This window comes from Betta splendens, chromosome 4 (assembly GCF_900634795.4).
Source record: "Betta splendens chromosome 4, fBetSpl5.4, whole genome shotgun sequence".
NCBI lineage: Eukaryota > Metazoa > Chordata > Actinopteri > Anabantiformes > Osphronemidae > Betta > Betta splendens.
Window position 1 is genome coordinate 27,873,363 of NC_040884.2, and position 17,955 is coordinate 27,891,317.

General features: G+C 40.1%; 1 protein-coding gene across 12 annotated transcripts in view; it reads left to right on the top strand.

The window, feature by feature from the left end:
• fryl (furry homolog, like) overlaps positions 1–17,955 on the top strand; it is a 48,883-nt gene that overhangs the window by 2,556 nt on the left and 28,372 nt on the right. For 6 of the 12 annotated variants that reach the window (XM_029146229.3, XM_055508136.1, XM_029146234.3 and 3 more), the window contains exons 1-5: positions 4,719–5,278; positions 15,860–16,068; positions 16,447–16,500; positions 17,219–17,358; positions 17,460–17,556. In XM_029146229.3, the coding sequence (XP_029002062.2) occupies positions 5,059–5,278; positions 15,860–16,068; positions 16,447–16,500; positions 17,219–17,358; positions 17,460–17,556 (720 nt within the window). In that variant the 5' untranslated portion in view covers positions 4,719–5,058. Of the gene's footprint in view, positions 1–1,751; positions 1,822–4,718; positions 5,279–9,658; positions 10,206–15,859; positions 16,069–16,446; positions 16,501–17,218; positions 17,359–17,459; positions 17,557–17,955 lie in introns of those variants that run through there. The other 6 variants (XM_055508138.1, XM_055508139.1, XM_029146242.3 and 3 more) reach the window with 4 other exon arrangements.

A 17,955-nucleotide genomic window follows, 5' to 3' on the forward strand; every position in this document is an offset into this window, starting at 1 on the left:
ACCAAAGAAACCACCCTGTCATTGCCCTCAACCTGGCCTAAGCAGAGCTGCCCGCTTTTCTCTCAAGTTTAGATCCACTGATACATTAATGAACATTAATATACATCCATCTATTGTTTCTAAGCAAATGAATATCTGTTGAAACTTGCAGAAAGTGTTTACTCACTTCCAGTTGTGCATGGAAGGTGCTGGCAGTGATTACAACAGACCAGGCCTGTTATTTTGTGTTGTAGGCTTCCATATATAGGCCTCTCTCTTTGTCCAAGTTACTGTAACACACTGCTGTTTTTGACTTTAAATTTGCCCTGATAGGTATAGATACTAAAAAATAAAAGTATTAATGTTTACATTAAATTTGTGTTTATATATTTTAATATTCATTGTTGAACTGTGATGACATTTGAATGCACGTTCTCAAATTTGTTTTTAGATACAAGTTGTTATAGGAAATAAGGAACAAAGTGTTGCTCTGGCATTACTGGAAGTTGACATATGGTCGAGAGGAGAAAAAGAATAGAGAATCAAGATTTTTTTTTTCTGGGTTTCCTGTCTTACACTAGGAACCTCTTTTGCCTCCTTGCCTTTTCTTGTATTCAGAAAGTTGTTGATAAATATTAGGTGAAGGCAAGTAAGCACGGATCATCTGAGACCTGCTGATAATTCACATGTTTGAGCTATTTTAGGAAGGAAAGGTTAACACTGTAGGTGAAATGCACCTTTTGGGTGCTTAGATAAGGAGCAGGTGGTGAGTCTGTGGCTGTATTTGCTACGTTTAGGTTGTGTGCGGAGTTTGGTTTACACTTTTTTTGTGGTTTCATTTTTTTTTTTTTTGTTGCTTGGAGTCGCTGAGTTGGAACAGGAAGTTCGATGTATTATGCACACGTCTGTCTGCATGAGAAGTCTGAGAACCTGTGTGTACGGGGTCATAACATTGGTATGTCACTATGACATACTAATGTGACACTGGAGCTGTGCATTTTTGCGTTTCATTCAGATTCGGTTTGACTTGCTGGCCTGTTCTCACCAGCTGTTATCACTGGTAGTGGAAGTTCTCACACCTCAACTTCTGTCTGGCTGCCGTGTGATTCAGTGGCTTGTTCTTCCTTCCTTTGTTTGAATGCAGTTTGATAGGGTTCTTAACTGAACGGTTTCATTTGTGCAAGTCAAGTTTTACTCGATTGTGTTCATTTCTGTGACCTGCTCTATTTATTCTTGGGAAAAATTGTATTTTGCATGCTCTGTGACCATATGACTAGATTGCTAGATTAGATAAAAGTTGACCTTTTCAGCCACTGTAATGATAAACTAGATGGAAAGTACAGTTTTGGAGTGTGTGATGGCTTATATAAGTGTCTCTTGGATGTACTGTGTAATCTTCAGATTATTACTCTGCTCAGGAGGAGGTTTTAATCCTACCCTAGTACAGAACAAACTAGGCTGAAGTCAACTGTAGGTTGACCCATCACTTAGCCATGACCAAAAGCTTGCTGCCTATTAGTGTTCTGCCTCTATTTCAAATCTTTTTATAGTTGTAATATGGCAATGAAGTTTCCCTTTGGAAATATTGTCAACACAATATTTTAAAGTTAACAGTACTATACACAATGTTAATATACTTTAGAAGAAAATGTTTTTGTGTTTTTCTCACAGTCAAGATAAAGGAGGATGTTTTGTATTTAAAAATGTGTCCTATTTGTGTCTCTTTGTCCTTTTCACTTGTTAAACTGTAACTTCTGTGCTTTTTGTTTTAGATTTTTGTGGAACTAAATTCTGGACCCTCATTTGTTTTTCGCGTTCCAGACCCTGCTCTATGGCCTTAAGGTACGTCACAGGAGTTAACTGGGTTGTGGTTTAGGTTTTATGGAAACTGCAAGGTAAGTAGCGTGGGAATTAACAGGATGTTGGATTAATCTTTGCTAAATTCTAAAAGAAGCAGAGCAGAATTTCTAGTTGCGTTTTGTTGGTATTTATGTTTCCCAGCAGCATGAATTATTGTATTTTATCTTTTGGAATGTTTCACTCTTGACTGCTTGGAGTTAAACAAAATCTCCATGAAGTCATAAACGTTTAAGTAACAGTTCTGTGTGAACTGAGTTAGTTCCCGTATGTGTTTACATAATACTGCACTTTGCAATATGGCTAAACATGGTGAGGCAGAGTGTCTGGGTTTGTCTCGCAATGTCCTTCTATTTCATGTCAGTGAGTCACCAAACAAAGACATTAATCAATAAACCAGTAATTAAAATTCATACTTTTAAAATCTTGAAATCAAAAAAGAAACACAATACTATATGATCCTCCAAAGAGGAAAGGGTAAGGCTTTTGTCACAAAGAAAATATTTTTATTGAGAATTCAAACATGGTAGTGTGATTTGTGTTTGCTGATTAGGCATCTGCTCATGTTTTACTACAGTATTTCTTAGTTATTGATGTCAGATTTAACACAAAAGGGTAGGTATGTTGCATAAAGTGTGAATTGGACAGTTTGTGGGTGGGTCACGTTGCTTAAGTATGGAAGTTTAAAAAGTCAGAATGCTCTAGTATGTTCCTCTAAATGCTATTTTTGTTATTATTGCATTGTCAGAGCTGTTTGTCATCGTTGGTCAGAGCAGAAATTAGAAGACTTTAAATCAGGATATGGTCGTATCCTGCAACAGATTCAGACACCGTGTATCGTCTAACAGCCGCAACCAAGAGCGACAGGAGGCTTGTTTGTTTTAGCTCAGATGCTTTATCTCATCTAGAGTGTTTTGTTTTTGTTTTGATGTGTGTGTGTGTGTGTGTGTGTGTGTGTGTGTGTGTGTGTGTGTGTGTGTGTGTGTGTGTGTGTGTGTGTGTGTGTGTGTGTGTGTGTGTGTGTGTGTGTGTGTGTGTGTGTGTGTGTGTGTGTTACGTTACGATGTGTTACCTGCCGCTGTTGAATTCCAAAAACATAATTGTATGGCTGTATAGCTTAACTTTTACAGGGAGTCAGACTTGTGGCTTGTGTGGTCTATGTTTGCACCATTAGAGGGCACTGCAACATTGTTTTGATCTTATTTACCTTCACTTGATTTGACTCTGAAACCGTTTACTGACATCCAGTGGTGAAGCTGCAGATCAGATGTAAGCACACCCAGTGACTACAGCTCAGGTTGTACTGACCAGCTGACTGCAGCACAGGCCTGTAGTCCTGGACCCCAGCCCACTAGTTTTCCTGTTTTCTCCTGCTTGAAAGCAGAACAAGGCAGAGGCGGGTGGGACCCAGTATGGCACAGGAACGCTGCACATTGTTCTCAGAGCTTCCTTTTCCACATTCCTAGGTTGATTGGGATCTGGGCTTCCAGTGCAGGGGTATTGTTCTAGCTTAGCCACACTACAGGCCTGTCCTCATCAAACCACTGTTGCCTCCACTGACCATTGTGGTGCTCAGGCAGAGTGATGACCATCTTTGCCTCATCAGTCATCTGTCTTTGCTGTGCTACTCTGCGTCTTAGCTTAGGCCTCAATCTTTCCCCTTTTAAAAACTAGTATTTAACTTTTTGCTCCAGTGTGCAAATTATGTTGTTCATCATTTCTTATTGTCTTAATAACAAAACTTCATCACATCAAAACAAAATAATAGTCCTGCAGCAGACTAGGTATTTAAGTTGCAAAGGCTCATCAAACCATTCATTGCTTAGACATCCAGGGTCACATTAATTGTTCAACAAGGATTTATTAAGTAAACATGTTAAACGTTCTTTTGGTTTGATTTGTTTCTTCTGTTTGACTTAGCATATGCATCTACCAATCATTTTTGGGCATGATGCAAAGTATTATTATTATTGCCTGTGCAGACAACTAGTAGACAGCACTAGCTACATTTGTCAATTTATTCATCTAAACTAGCACAATTCTATTTTTAGCTCTATTTTATTCCTCACTATTATTTTTAGCTGTGGCTTATACTTGAGCAAGTTTTAATAATAGATATAAAAAGTATTGTGCAGTTTTCTGTTGCATAGCCTCTACTTTATAAAAACTTTGTAGTAATTAATAGTTAAAGGTGTTAAAAGCAGTTTGGTGCACAGCAGTACTAAAGTCATCTCTAATTGTTGTTGCGTTCAAATGCTGTATTTATTGAGCACTGGCTGTGTTTGTGCTTAGATGGCCTATTAATTTTCGCACTCACTCCCACAGAATAGAGAATTGATGATCTCTTTAGGTGGCGAGCTTTTACGAGAATCAGCGCAGTGTAGTCTGCCTTTCTTCCCATCTAAATATATTTGGACGGGTGTGGGATTGCTGCAGGTACAAGCTGTGCAGGCGAGCAGAGCACAGCAGTCTGGCATCACCCTGTTTCACAGACCCCATCATTTTCTGCTTCTCTCTGTTGGAGCTCAGCAACATTGAGCAGAAGTGAAAGTAAAGGGAAGGGTACACACAAACAAACACTTCAGTATGAATGCTAACAAGTAAATACATTGTAACTATGATAAGGGCTATCAGTAGCCCCGCAGGCAAGCAAATATATCCTCGTCCATGGAGGCTTGCTACTTAATGTCTGTCAGTCCTCTTCCTCTCTGGATCTCTTACACTGATGAGCACCACAGGCCAGCTAGGTGTGGCTGGTGTCGTCTCCCTTGTGATTGGCTGGTGGCCCAGGCTTGTTTTATCTCCTGTGGAACATGTTCTAGTCCCACCCCAGATAGTGCCTGGCACTCAGACATAGCCCTGCCCATTCACAATTGCATCACGACTTACGAAAAGTGCCATGTCTGTTTGCTTTCTCACTTTACTGTGAGCAAACAGGTGAGGAAGACTGTCATGTGAAGTCTGCTACGGTAAACGGCTTCTCCCGTACTCGTTAGGCCAGACATGCAGCTTTAGAGTGCCGGTGGATAGTTGAGGTTCTGTTCTGTCAGAACCTGTCAGAGGTTGTGCGCAAGTTCTGCATATAGATAAACAGCTGGGCACAGATCTCTGCTTGTCCGTAAGTGGGACAGATGAGGCAGACGGCTAGATTTTACAATATAATGGAACAGCAGAGACTATTTGACTACGCACCTGAGTGAAAGACTGAAAAAGTTGTCAACCATGGAGTTTCTGAGGAGCCTGGTTCCAGCTGTCATCTCAGGTGAGGGGGCAACAGAAAATGCTGGGGCGCTGCCCAGAGACACGGGTCCACGTCTTCTTCGCATGAAGCGAATGGGCCTGCTTTCCATGGGGCAGACCATTGAAGAAGATCCAGTGACTGAGACAGACTCAGAGGTTGCCTCCTCCAGACCTGCTCGCACTAACCGACCCCGACTCAAAGGTGTGTATTGATGCAGTAATTTACTGTCCTGGTTATGTGCTTATCTGCTAGGCGACTGTATTTTGGAGTACTGTATATACATTGGTGTCGGGCCCACACCTGATATTGCTGAAGGCTTGTGTGGTTTCTCAGATTGTGTTGCAGATTCATCGTTAAGTGACTGAACTTGTCACTCTTGGCTCACATAGATAAACTTCTGTATTGTATTTTTTCCGCCTAGTTGGCCAACTCTCTTTCCAAAGTATGACCTCACATCAGTAACCAGACAGAACTGAGATTAGCTGGTGCAGGGAGAATTCTCTGTCAGATGTGTAGAGGTACAGACACACTACTCTGACTAAATCAAGTAGATTTTGGACTACGTTATAGTCTAAGATGGGTTTGTTTCTGTTTATTAAAAGCGTTACCTCAGCAAACGGTTCAGTTTCATAAACATACAGTGTTTTGCACAACTGATTCATTAACATAATTGCTAACAGCTTCAGGTTACGTTCGAAAAACAAGTTTTGCCTAAATGATTTTATACAACCTGCTCAGCACCAAGTTGCAGAGAAAGTAAGTGGACATCAGTATAGTGACATAATTGTTTGCAAACACGTTAACAACTTATGGAGTATGATACATATGTATAGTATGTGGTGATATAATCCGTAATGGGTGTGTTCTTTTGAGTGTGGTTTGGAGTCAAGAAACCTGTGGTGAATCATGTTTTCTTTCCTTTTCAATTGCATAATTTATTTTTATAACAGAGTGTTGCTATGTACCAGATGATCCCTTTGTGGGGCTTCTTGCAAGTTCAACCATACACTTAGTGACATAAATGCTGTCTAACGGGAAGAAAACTACTGTCTGAGATGAAGCTTTCTTACATCTTGCTGGCCAGTGAATGGATGATGTTGTGTTAAACGTGATGTGGTGTTTAATATAAAGGTTATTCTGCTGCTTAAACATGCCTTATACAAATATAGGTTATACAGGAGGAAAGACTTAAAAATTCATTAAGTGATATTGAATCACACCATGCAAATGGTGACTTTCTTGGACTTGTATTTAGATCAACAAAACAAAGATCTGTACCTGGCTGTAGCACTATTTTGTGTGTTGGTACTAAAGCTTGAGTTTTGCTGACAGTGTTAATCCTTTGCAGTAGGTCTGCTATTGTGTAGTTAAACAGTACTTAAAGGTTTAGTAGATGCATGTGTACACACATAAATTATGTCTGTGTGTGCAGGCCAGCCTGTTTGCACCAGCACTTGGGTGATGAATTTTTCTCCCAAAAAGTCTCCCAATATATGTTTTTTCCCTCAGTGCTACCTGTCAGAGCATGCTTGCTCCTTGTTTACTCATGGCTAAAGCATGACTGAGCTTTCTTCTGTTCTGTACTCACCTAGCCTGTTAGCCTCTAAGAGCTGGATTAACCAGGTAGCTACACTAACCTAAAGTAACAACCAAAGAGTCCACTGGTTTGGAGATTTGATGAGTTCTAAAACCCAAAACGTATACCTTCAGTAACTGTAGTAACATGTTAATTCAGCTCAGAGTGATGGCGATCTGCTGATACATGTGTAAAAATTCAAGTTCGGTGAGATAAAATGGCCTGTCATAGTAAAAACCTCTATCTTTTCTTTCACATCATGCTGGTGGCTGTGAGTTGTAAGAGGTGATGTGATTCCTATCGTAGCAGAGCTAAGAAGGGAGATCTACAGATGGTGGAGCACCATATTCATTCCTTATAAGTTACCCTGTGAATCAGAGCTGCGTGCCACTCCCTTGTTTCAGAGCTGGCAGAGCCTGGATTGGTTTTTAAGGTGGTGCAAGTGGGTTTTTCCTGCTATTTGCACAGAGTGACATAACCCATTTGCTGGGTTTGATTAGGACAGTATTTAGTTAATGGGTGCAGCAGGCTTCCTATTTGTGTTGTAGGAGTGTTTGGAGCATGTCAGTGAAAACGTGTGTGCAGCTGAACACATGAATGTGACCTTATTCTGAGCAAACCATAGGGTGTTTTTTTGAAACATGCTGGACTTACTTATTAACAGAGTTGGTTTTGTGAATGGCATCTGTTGGCAGAGTAGTCTTTGTTTGGCTAGGAAGACATATACTGTACATCATTGTTCTGCAGTCAGCACTCACAGAATAAATGCTTATCCATGGTGAACAATTTGAAGTTTGCTCAAGTGCAATCTTAAGTGCTCTGAGTAATGAGCTGACTTCTTGTACATCTGTCAAGATGAGTTTTAATTTGGTTTTGCCTGGTGTTCTGCTCAGTCATTCCTCATGGGCAATATGCTTCTGACCCATGAATGACTCTGCTAAAAGTAGTTGGCCTTTGTGTTGTGCTGGACGAATGTAAGAAATTAGCTTGCAAAATATGTTTCTGTACTTTGTGCAAGGTTACTTATAAAACTTGATAATTTCTGGAGGAATAAAGAATTACACCGTGGAAGTTGACCACTGCCCCAATTACGTTTGTTGGAAATATGCTCAAATGTTTCTTTTAAAAATGCAGAATTTGTGTCTTTGTGATTATGAGCAAGTAAAAGTGAGAGCTGGTTCCCTCAAGGGAGCATGTGGGAGGTAAGGAGGTGTGCTGAGTTGTGCTGCATACCCCGATTGCTGTTGGGGATCTAAATGGCGTGTCCTCTGCAGCCCAGGCAGCACCGGGGAGGTCAGGGATTGAATTACAGCTCCTATCGATTATTGTTTCCACCACTGCCCTTCAGAGAGGCTAGGACAGGAAATGCATCCTCCACCCTGTGGACTCCTGGGAGGCTCTCCTGTACTGTCTGCAGTCAGTATGAATAACTGTCAATCAGTGCTTCCACTTTGTGAATGAAGCCGCTATGACCTGCCATGTATATTTGGTAGAGATTATTTTATTAGTGAGCTATTCTTTACAGGAAGTCAGTCATAATGTTGTTTGTTGCGAGTCCTCAACTTGTGACAGCACATCTTTGCTCTAATGGACTGAGAGACGTGATGTCTGTGATTTCTCTCTACTCTTAGTAAAGCTGGTTTACAGACAACAATCCCTGCAGAGGTCTTTATCTGTTTGTACGTTAACTGGCCTGTTTTTAAAAAATAATGTTTACTGATTAGAAATACTTCTTTCCTCCTCCCCCTGATAAACCCCTTTTAATACAATTTTGAATAAAATGTCTTTAACCTTTTTAAAACAAGACTTTTTGTGAATTGCCAAGAATTAGCAACACTGAAATAATTCAAAATTTACAGAATACATTTAACTGTAGGCAGAAGAGCAACTAAATGGGGCAATATGTAACTGCTTCAAATGTGCAATGGGGCTATAAAGATTCTTGGGTTGTTTACAACACAGTCGCAAAGTGGAAGCCTGCATCAGGGCAGCGCCAGCCAAAGCTTGACAAAGCGTCTGCTTGTGTTTTGTTTGTTTGCAGTGAGCGCTCTCATTTTGCATAACTTGTATAGTGGAGGGCATGTGACGAAGGGACAGGCTGAGGGCGAGGGAGAAGTGAAGACTCAACTAAAAGGAGACAAAGAGCATTTGTCTTTCCAGCCTTCCCAGTGATGTTCCCCTCAGAATATTTTGTTAACAAATTTAATCCTGCCCTTGACTACAAACAGCTTGGTGTCATGTGGATTGGTCTCTGGGAAGAAAAAAATGACCATCAACACATGATTAAAATATCTAAACCCGAAACGGGCCTATGTGTCTGTTTGTTTGCGCTGGTTGCACACTAATGCATTCTGTAGTGTGTTAGTGTATCATAATTTTGTCTGATAGCTTGTGAACAGCAGTGAGGAAATGCTTGTATATCCACTTGGGGTGAGCAGTTGTTTTCATGATCTGCCATTAGAAACTGATGGACACCCCCTACTGATATCTTTTTGTTTGGTTTTGGGAAATATCTTAATGTAGCTTGTAATCTGTCTGAGTGCAGCTCAGCAGTTTACTTTGTGTTAAAGAGATGGATAGGCATATGATAATAATTGTTACAGTATTTATGGGAAAGCTAGTGATCAGTGTTTTTTTGCTTTCTTGCTTCCTTCCTCCTGTTCTTTCCTTTCCCTCTTACTGCAGTCAGGAATGACGCATCAGTATTGCTGTGGAGCATACAGGAAGTGTGGTTTTGATAGACCAGTGGAGAGGCAGCACAGTAGCAGCTCTGACATGCGTATGCATTGCTGAACCACGGCCAGAGAACACTCGCAGCATTTTGATGACATCACCCACCCCCACACTCCTGCTCCCGCCTCCCCGTTTGCTGTTGAAACAAGTCCTCTCTCACTGGGAGAGAAATGAGCAAGCATCAGTAAAAGTACAAGCGCTGGCTGGGAGGAGGAGGGGCTGCATGTGAGCGAATGGAGTAGGAGAGAGATTGGTGGGGGGCGGAGGGCGGCTGACAGTGCTAGTGGGCTACGACAGGCAAACACACGGGAAGAGAAGAGGAAAGGGAATATCGCTGTACATTGACAAGTCTGGCATCGTCAACTCCTGCTGCCGTTTTCTCTCCTATTATGAGCAAAAGTTATCACGCAGTTTGGTCCTTCTGGATTTTTCTCTGCTGAAATCAGGATGAGAGACTCTGTGGATTGGCTATGGAGCAGTAGGCGCTGGGGTGGAATACTTCTCTAAATAAAAGCCAGGCTATGCTGTTTCCCGTCTTCTGCAACTGCAGTTTTGCTAGGAACTAGGTAGCACAGAAAACAAACTGATCATTTCTCTCGTCTCTCAACTCAGTAGTTGTCCAGGGTCCTGGCGGTGGTCTTCAGATCACTGGTGCTGCAAGTTTGAAAGGTCTAAAGGAAGGATTAAAGTGACAGGAGCCCTGTAAAATATTGGCTACTAGCGAAGCCAAACTTTTCAGTACCACTATGCTGAGCTTGCAGGATTCTGTCTTCTTTGAGATCAGCATCAAATCTCTCCTCAAGTCTTGGAGTAGCAGCTGTAAGTACCCGTGCCAAACTTGCGAGCAGCTTTGCATAAAAACACTTGAACATCACACTTTTGTTCACACACATCCAGGAGACTGCGTTTCGTATATGCCTGCATGCAGTCAGTTATTGGACATTTGGTGGTTATTGAGCCTTTTCAGGTTGACTAATTATGTTTACCTCAGCATGGCTGGTGTGATGTGTATGCAGGAGGCAGCACTTAACCTCTTTGTTCAGCTTATCATTGTTGTACGGGCTCCTGGTTGTCCCACAGATAGCGTCTCTATTGATGAGCATTCGTTAATGCATAACACAAATGAACTTGGCTATTCCTGGCTCTATATTAGTATTCCCGTCCTAGTCCTGTTTATTTATTTATTTTAGTATCACTTTACCCAGCCTATCGTACTTCCACTCTAGCTAGTATTCAGCTCTCTTTTTGCTTCTCCTTTAATAACCCTCTTCCCCTTCCATCTGGTGCAGCTAATGTTTCCCTGCTATTGATCTGTCTTCTGGATTCCTCCTATTATTAGCTTTCCATACAGTCCGTATCACATCCGATGATAAAATGCTGTCTCTTCATCCTTGCTGAAATGTAGTGATGGATAAAGGTAGATGTCAAGGAGCAGCAATCTTAATTAACCCGTTTCCACTGCTGATTCATTGCTCCTGTGTTGCATACAGTAACAACAGGTTCTGTGCAAATTGACTTAAAACACTTTGTGTGTGTGATGGATTTTTAATAGAGTTGGAAAAAGGAAATCTTACAAGTTTTGAGTTAGACTTGGGTCATTGACCTGGATCCCCACACAGCTGTTACACAGTGAGCTTCACATAGCCTACAACAGATAGCTTTACTTAGATTGCAGAACCACAAATATTGCTGTTATCTATAAAAGAGAGTTATGTATAGTTTGCCTTCTTTAATAGCTCAGCATGTATATAATCATATACAGTTGCTTCACAGCATCTAAATCGCATCACGAACATGGCTTGTTTTAAATTTAATGCAAATAGATGAAACTGGCATCTTTTCTATCATATTACCAGTCAGTAATGAATGGCAAACGCCACTATAGATCCATTGTACAGTAGTACACCTGTGGCAAAATAAATACAATTTTAGGTAGATACTGTATGTGTGTATACTTGCAGATGTAAAGAAAAATATTCTCATCAAATATTAGCACAAAACACATTGTAAAACTGTGAGTGTCTTATGGCTTCTGTGACCAGTGGTAGCATTGCCTCAGATATTGTCAGTACTTCCAGGAACAGATGAGACACACCTTTCTGAGGCACTAACAGGATAGAGGACCACGGAGAAAACTGAGGACTCTCCTTGAGCCTTTCGTGTGAACGGACTGCATCTTTTACAGTCGCATCTCCAACATTTAGGAGAAATCCCTTGTTACTGTAGGGTACTGATGCTAAAAGATGGTCCCAACCGACCACAGGGCATTATGGCTGCAGTTTTAGCAGCAATAAGGTTTTTTGTGTGTGTTTGTTTTTTTTAACCTTTTTTAGAATTTTTTTTAATTCGAATTAAAAGAATAAGCATTTTGGATATGAAACAAGATAAAGAAAGAAAACAATTTTAATATAAATTGAAATGTTACCAAACATACCCATGTACACAAAAAAGCTGCCCAATGTCAGGGTGCATCATCTTCGAGTGCCTCCATAAAGGGTTCCACTGTTGAAAAAAAACAATATCAAAAAAGAGAATTTTGTAAAATGTGCATTGACAAGCTGTGATGTTTCTTAGGGAATGTCAACAAACAAACAAAAAATCATAATAAACTAGCTCTTATTTGCAGTTCCATAAATATGTAGTGTGTTATTTTGATTTGCTGTGTCTGTGCTCAGTGCCTCATATCTGTGCAGGGCACAATGTAACCTTAAGACTATCTAGAAGTGAAAGGTATTGCACCTTGTTAACAATCTTTGTTTCACTTGGGGTCAAAAGGGTAATGGCCAAATTAGATTCTGAAACCTTTTGATTTAAAAATAGTAAATCATAGAGTATTAGAAGTTCACCAAAGGTAAAAAATAAGAAAATTAGGTTAGGCTAAAATGGGAGCGATAATCTGCTCTTAACCTTTCAGAGGTCTGGTTAAATATGTGCTCTCGCAGTTTTCATCTCCAAGCTTGGTTGTTTGCTGAAAGTTGTGTTAGTAGAATTTCATTTGATATTTGTATATAATGATGCACACAAACAGGTTGTATAGGAAGTGTTCTGTGACAGTGTATTGATTTGTCAGATCACTTTCATGTATTCTGATCAACCAGGTGTTTTATTGATATTGGCAGGAGTTCACACAAGCAATAAAAAGCATTTAGTAGGAAGAAAACTTCAAGATTACAGACTAGACCTGGACTAGAAAACGTCCATGGTTTGCTTACTTTTAGAAAAAGAATTTCATTTACATTCTGTGTAGTGTTTGTATCTTTTAGTCTAAACATGTGGTTTGTCTATAGATCTGATAATGGCCAATGAGAGGAGGTTGTATATACTTGCCCTATTGTGGAATAAAATTATTTAGAGACCACATTTTTAGGATTTAGGAAACGTACATGTAAACATGGAGATAAATACTTATGTGAGCATTTTCTGTCTTGTTAACACAGCAGCATGTGTGGAATTTGAAATGCTTTGTGAAAACTGGATCAGCTGAGTATCTAAAGCCCAATTGGGAAAAGCCAGTAATACTTGTAATCATCTGAGAAAAATCATTTTGTAAATAGTGGAAAAAACTACTCCAATCAGCAGAACGACTGTTAAGGTGTGCAGTGGTGGTCTGCTGTACAGTAGCCTCTTCTAAAGGCCCATCACAAGTGCTTGGCCTTGTTTCGATTCCTCACAAGTGGCCTAGAGATAATACGACCTATTTCCCATAAACACTCGGAAGTCATTGTTTTGCACTTGTACTCTGCAGAGCACGATGGTACTCATCAAGTCCAAGCATCGTACCAGGACCTGTACTGTAAAACTATACAGTAAAAGTGCTGAGTTTAAATTGCATTGCATTTATATACTATTATATATAATATGACACGTGCTTGACTTTCAGTCCATGTTCATTAGCGTTGCCTATCTGTCTTGTTGATTCATTTTTATTTGGTCTCTATAAAGAGTGAACTAGTAGTAACTCGTCAGAGACTGAGCATGTTTAGACACAATAGCAAAACTGCCTCTGCACCACGTGAACTTTAGCACTAATTCTTTTCACAGAAAATGGACACACTCAGGGCCCTGCATTCCAGCAGTATGTGTGTTTGTGCTGTTGTTTCTGGTTGTCTGGGCAGGGGAAGTAAGCAGGCATTTGGCAGAGCTTTATTTTAACTGTGACAGGGTGGAGGCCACAGGTGTAATAGTTGTAACTTTGCAGTGTACTCATTTCATAAACACAACTCTGGCAAAGTGTGACTTACAGCTATATTTGCAGTGCTGCTTGTCTTTTAAAGACAAAAGGATCTGAATTCTAGTGAGGCCTGTAATAGCACATTTAATGTCTTATAGTAACATACACCTTTTGCATATCAAAACATTGTGTCTATAGCACTATGCAATTTATTTTCCCTGTCATGTGACTGCACCCAGCTTCCCTTTAAAGTATACGACAGGCCTCTCTTTTTTTACATATCGTTAGCAAACCTTGCTTAAAGTTTTGCATTCAGCTTTGAATGGGAAACTAACGATGACATTGGGATCACATGAGTCACTAAGTTTTACTTGGAGCAAACATAGCTTAAAATGGTGAGAGGTTAGCAAGCGTCACTAAGACTTGTGCAATAAGGTCAGCTTTGGCAGGAAATCATACTTCGGTATGCCACAAATGATGGGCATGTCCTACATGGAGAGGGATTGAGGGGGCAGTGCAAAGGCCCCGAAAAAGGATTCTTGCTCTCCCCATCGCCCTAGTGTTGCTGTTAACTAAAACGTACAGTGTTAAAGTATTCATTTGTGTCAACTAGTCAACAATCCAGCTTATCCAAAGTGGGACATAAAAGAACCATTGAGGGGTTCTAAGGACACAGCACTGATTGGGTACTAGGAGCCTGCTATGTGACGTCATCAGGGTGTTGGTGAAGCACAGTAAACAAAGAGGGAATTGCTTGAAAGGCTCTCTGTGCTGCTTGACATGACCAAACATGGCCAAAACACAGCTAACACTATTAAACTGCCTCTGCCATTTTATCACACTACTTTTTGTCGAATATGAATAGTTTAATTCTAATGAAATGTGGTGTGCAATATAAACTGTCTTAGAGCTTTATTTCATTAAGTTTTATTAAATTATTGGAGATCATAGTTGCCCAAGTCATGTAGTCATACTGCAGATATGGTGGTGGAATTTTAACAAATACATTTTACACACAATTTCATAATAAGACAATACACATTTTATTTAATTAATTGTGGCAGTTACACACAGGCATCATAAAGCAATACATGATTGTAATATTCTTCCTACTAATCATTCTACATTTTTGCTTCATATTTTACTTCAAGAAATAAGACAATAACATTATCTTCAAGCATGCTTTACGTAGCTGGTCACTAGTTTTCAAACACACTTTGCAGTTTTTGCTTAATGTTACTGTAAGTAGTAGCGTGTAATGGGACACTGTACCACATGGCAATTTTTGATGGCTAACATCTCTCATGTTTTAGCTCGCTTTAGTCTTGGTCTCTGTTTTCCAACTGGTCTGAATACCAGACAGACAGTATCGTTACAAACAAATCTAAAGAGACTCACCTTCCTGAATAGTTGATTGAGCAAACATGTTTTGCATATTTTTTTTCCCTGGTTATCAGGGTATTCTAAATACATGAGTGTTTCCAAAAATAAATCGATCAAAGCTTTTCTCAGTAGAGATGTTACTGGATAGTTATAGATAGTTCTAACTATCTACTTGGCTGGACTGTAACCATTGAGGACTAGACTGGAAGTTGTGTCATAGTCCTAGCATTAAAAGTGCTTTCATAATTAGAGTTAATACCTTTTGAATAGATACTAATTTCCTTTGTACTTTGTATTGTAAAGCTAAAGCACACTGCATTGACACAAATCAATTGATTATTTTTTTGTTCTTTTAAAGATTCAATTGGAAAAATTGTAGACATCTTAACAACACTGGAAAACAGGATGATTTGCCTATGCTCTTTGAATAGGATGGCCAAAGGTCTTGCCACATGCAAATTTGCGCTAGGCTCCCTTGGATGGCAGTAGATGAAAACGTTTTAGAAAGACGCTCTAAGGATTTCATTATTTCAGTGGGTTTGAACTTTCTTCACCTTTTTGTTTGAGGTATGGCATAAATACTGTAGTTTAGTTCTGGCATGTTTATACATTTGTATATGTGGTGTTAGTACATTAGTAGTAAGGTAAGTTATTTTGTTCTAAACAAGACAGGATTACTTTTATGTTTTTCAGTGATATTTGAGCCTATTATGTGTAATGCATTGAAAAGTTGTATACTAATAGTCAAATATACTTTGTATGTTTTCTCTAATCAGCTCTGGAATATCTGTCGCTTTCTTTGTTGCTCTCCCGTGTACTTCTGTTTGTATTCTGACGTACAGTATGTGTGACACTGAACACTTAACAAGACTGTGACCCTATATCATTTCCTAACCTGTGCCCTCTGCCCTCTTTGCAGCTTCTGTGCCAGTCAGCAGCAGCGTGAGTAGACGCCGTGCCCCTGCCTCTGTGACTTCCCAGTCGTGGGAGAAACACAACATTGCCGTCATGTCGAGCATTACTGTTGACCCCGAGCTCAAGCCTGGGGAGTTTGTCATCAAGAGCCTGTTTGCAGAGTTTGCTGTTTTGGCTGAGAAGAAGATTGAGACAGTGATGGCTGAACCCCTGGTGAGTCCACAAGGCTTGAGATCAGGAGTTAAGAAACTCAGGAAATGAGTGTAGACATACAACATGTGTGGTGGTACGCGGTACTATAACAACCCCTGCTCTTTTGCAAGTAACTGCCTTAACTTTATTCACTTCAGGAAAAAAGGTGAAGTGATATGATGTAATTTTCTTGAATTTGTGCAATCTCATTACTCTAGATTTTGTCCTCACTCTCATTCAGACCCTCACTGAGTTTATATACCAGAGTAAAGCATGACTCTTATTCTCCCTTACTTGCTGGCTCATCATCAGGTGTGCCGTGTGACTGACCGCAGTTGGCTGTTACGCAAGTACAGACTGCAGGGTTAGTAACACACTTATGCTCTCACTCTTTTACAGGAGAAAACCCTGTCGCGGTCCCTCCAGAGAGGCGAAGATGCACAGTTTGACCAGGTCAGTATTGCTATAGCCATGGGTGAGAATGCAAAAACAGTATCATGTATATGTGTGTGGATGTGACAGAATTATTTTCCAGCCCTAGGAGTAGCTGTCCCTCGCGTGCGCGCGCGTGTGTGTGTGGTTTGCGCGAATACCCAGCTCCGCCCAATCAATCCCCCACTCAATGGCCTGTCTGTCCATCATCTGTAGCTGATGCAGAACTCTATACAATGGGCCTGGCTGCTGCAAAGTGCTTTGTTAAGCACAACACAAAGCCAGTGAGGATATAGTGCTATAGATCCAGTTGTCCCTTTTGTGAATGAGCAAGAGAAAACGGGTGTAGTGAGCGCAAAAGTGAGGTGTAGAATTGCTGTGTCATCCTCAGCAGTAAATCAGCATTGGTGCTAGAGTGTATTTGCCTGGCACCATAAGGGCAGAGGGAGCAGTTGCATAACGCTCCTGCTTAGCATCAATCATCCACCTCACTTGTCATGTTGCACTTGTCCTTAAACACAAACACACTTAGGCTTAAATAGTTTATGTATACCGATCACCTCATCTCATGTTTATGTATTATTTAAAAACAGTTTATTGTAAGCTTGTCTCTTAAGAATACAGCTGTCACTTTATTTATGCTCAACACACATCTTGTTTGTTTTATGTACCCTCCGTGTGGGTATGTATACTTTTCATATTTATGGAGAGTCTAATGCTATTATAAATTGTTTTTCAGTTAATAAGCTCTATGAGCTCAATAGCAGAACACTGTTTGCCCTCCCTACTGCGCACACTGTTTGATTGGTACCGGCGGCAGAGTGGTACTGAAGATGAGTCTTATGAGTACAGGCCTCGCTCCAGTACTAAGTCCAAAGGGTAAGTTGGCCCTCCTTCAGTCATTTTAATGTTTTTTCTGTTTTGAGATTAACTATGCTTAACACATCCTTTTAATCTTTTTTTTCTTCACCACATTTTAGAGATGAACAGCACCGGGATAAAGATTACCTTCTGGAACGGAGGGATTTAGCCATAGATTTCATTTTTTGTTTAGTTTTAGTGGAAGTTCTAAAGCAGGTAAGGTCTGTCTGTCTGTCTGTCTGTCTGTCTGTCTGTCTGTCTGTCTGTCTGTCTGTCTGTCTGTACCTCTACAGTTGTTGCTGATTTACCATGACGTCTGAATATATTTCTGTGACTATAGGACTATTGATTATTTTTATATGAAGACAAAAAGCATTGCACCTGTAATATTTGGTATAGGTGTCACTTCTGTTCTGCCTTTTATATAGAAAAATACCACATCATTTAGTCATAAAGAAATTAACACAAGAATAGATTCTAACACATCACAGAGGGTGATGTGTCATCATTTATTGTAAAGTCCAATGGGTTTTCACATTCTAGTAGTGTTCCTTCTAAATTACCATCGTTCTTGTTGGCAATGTTTTCTATACTAGTTAAAAGACAGGAAGGCTG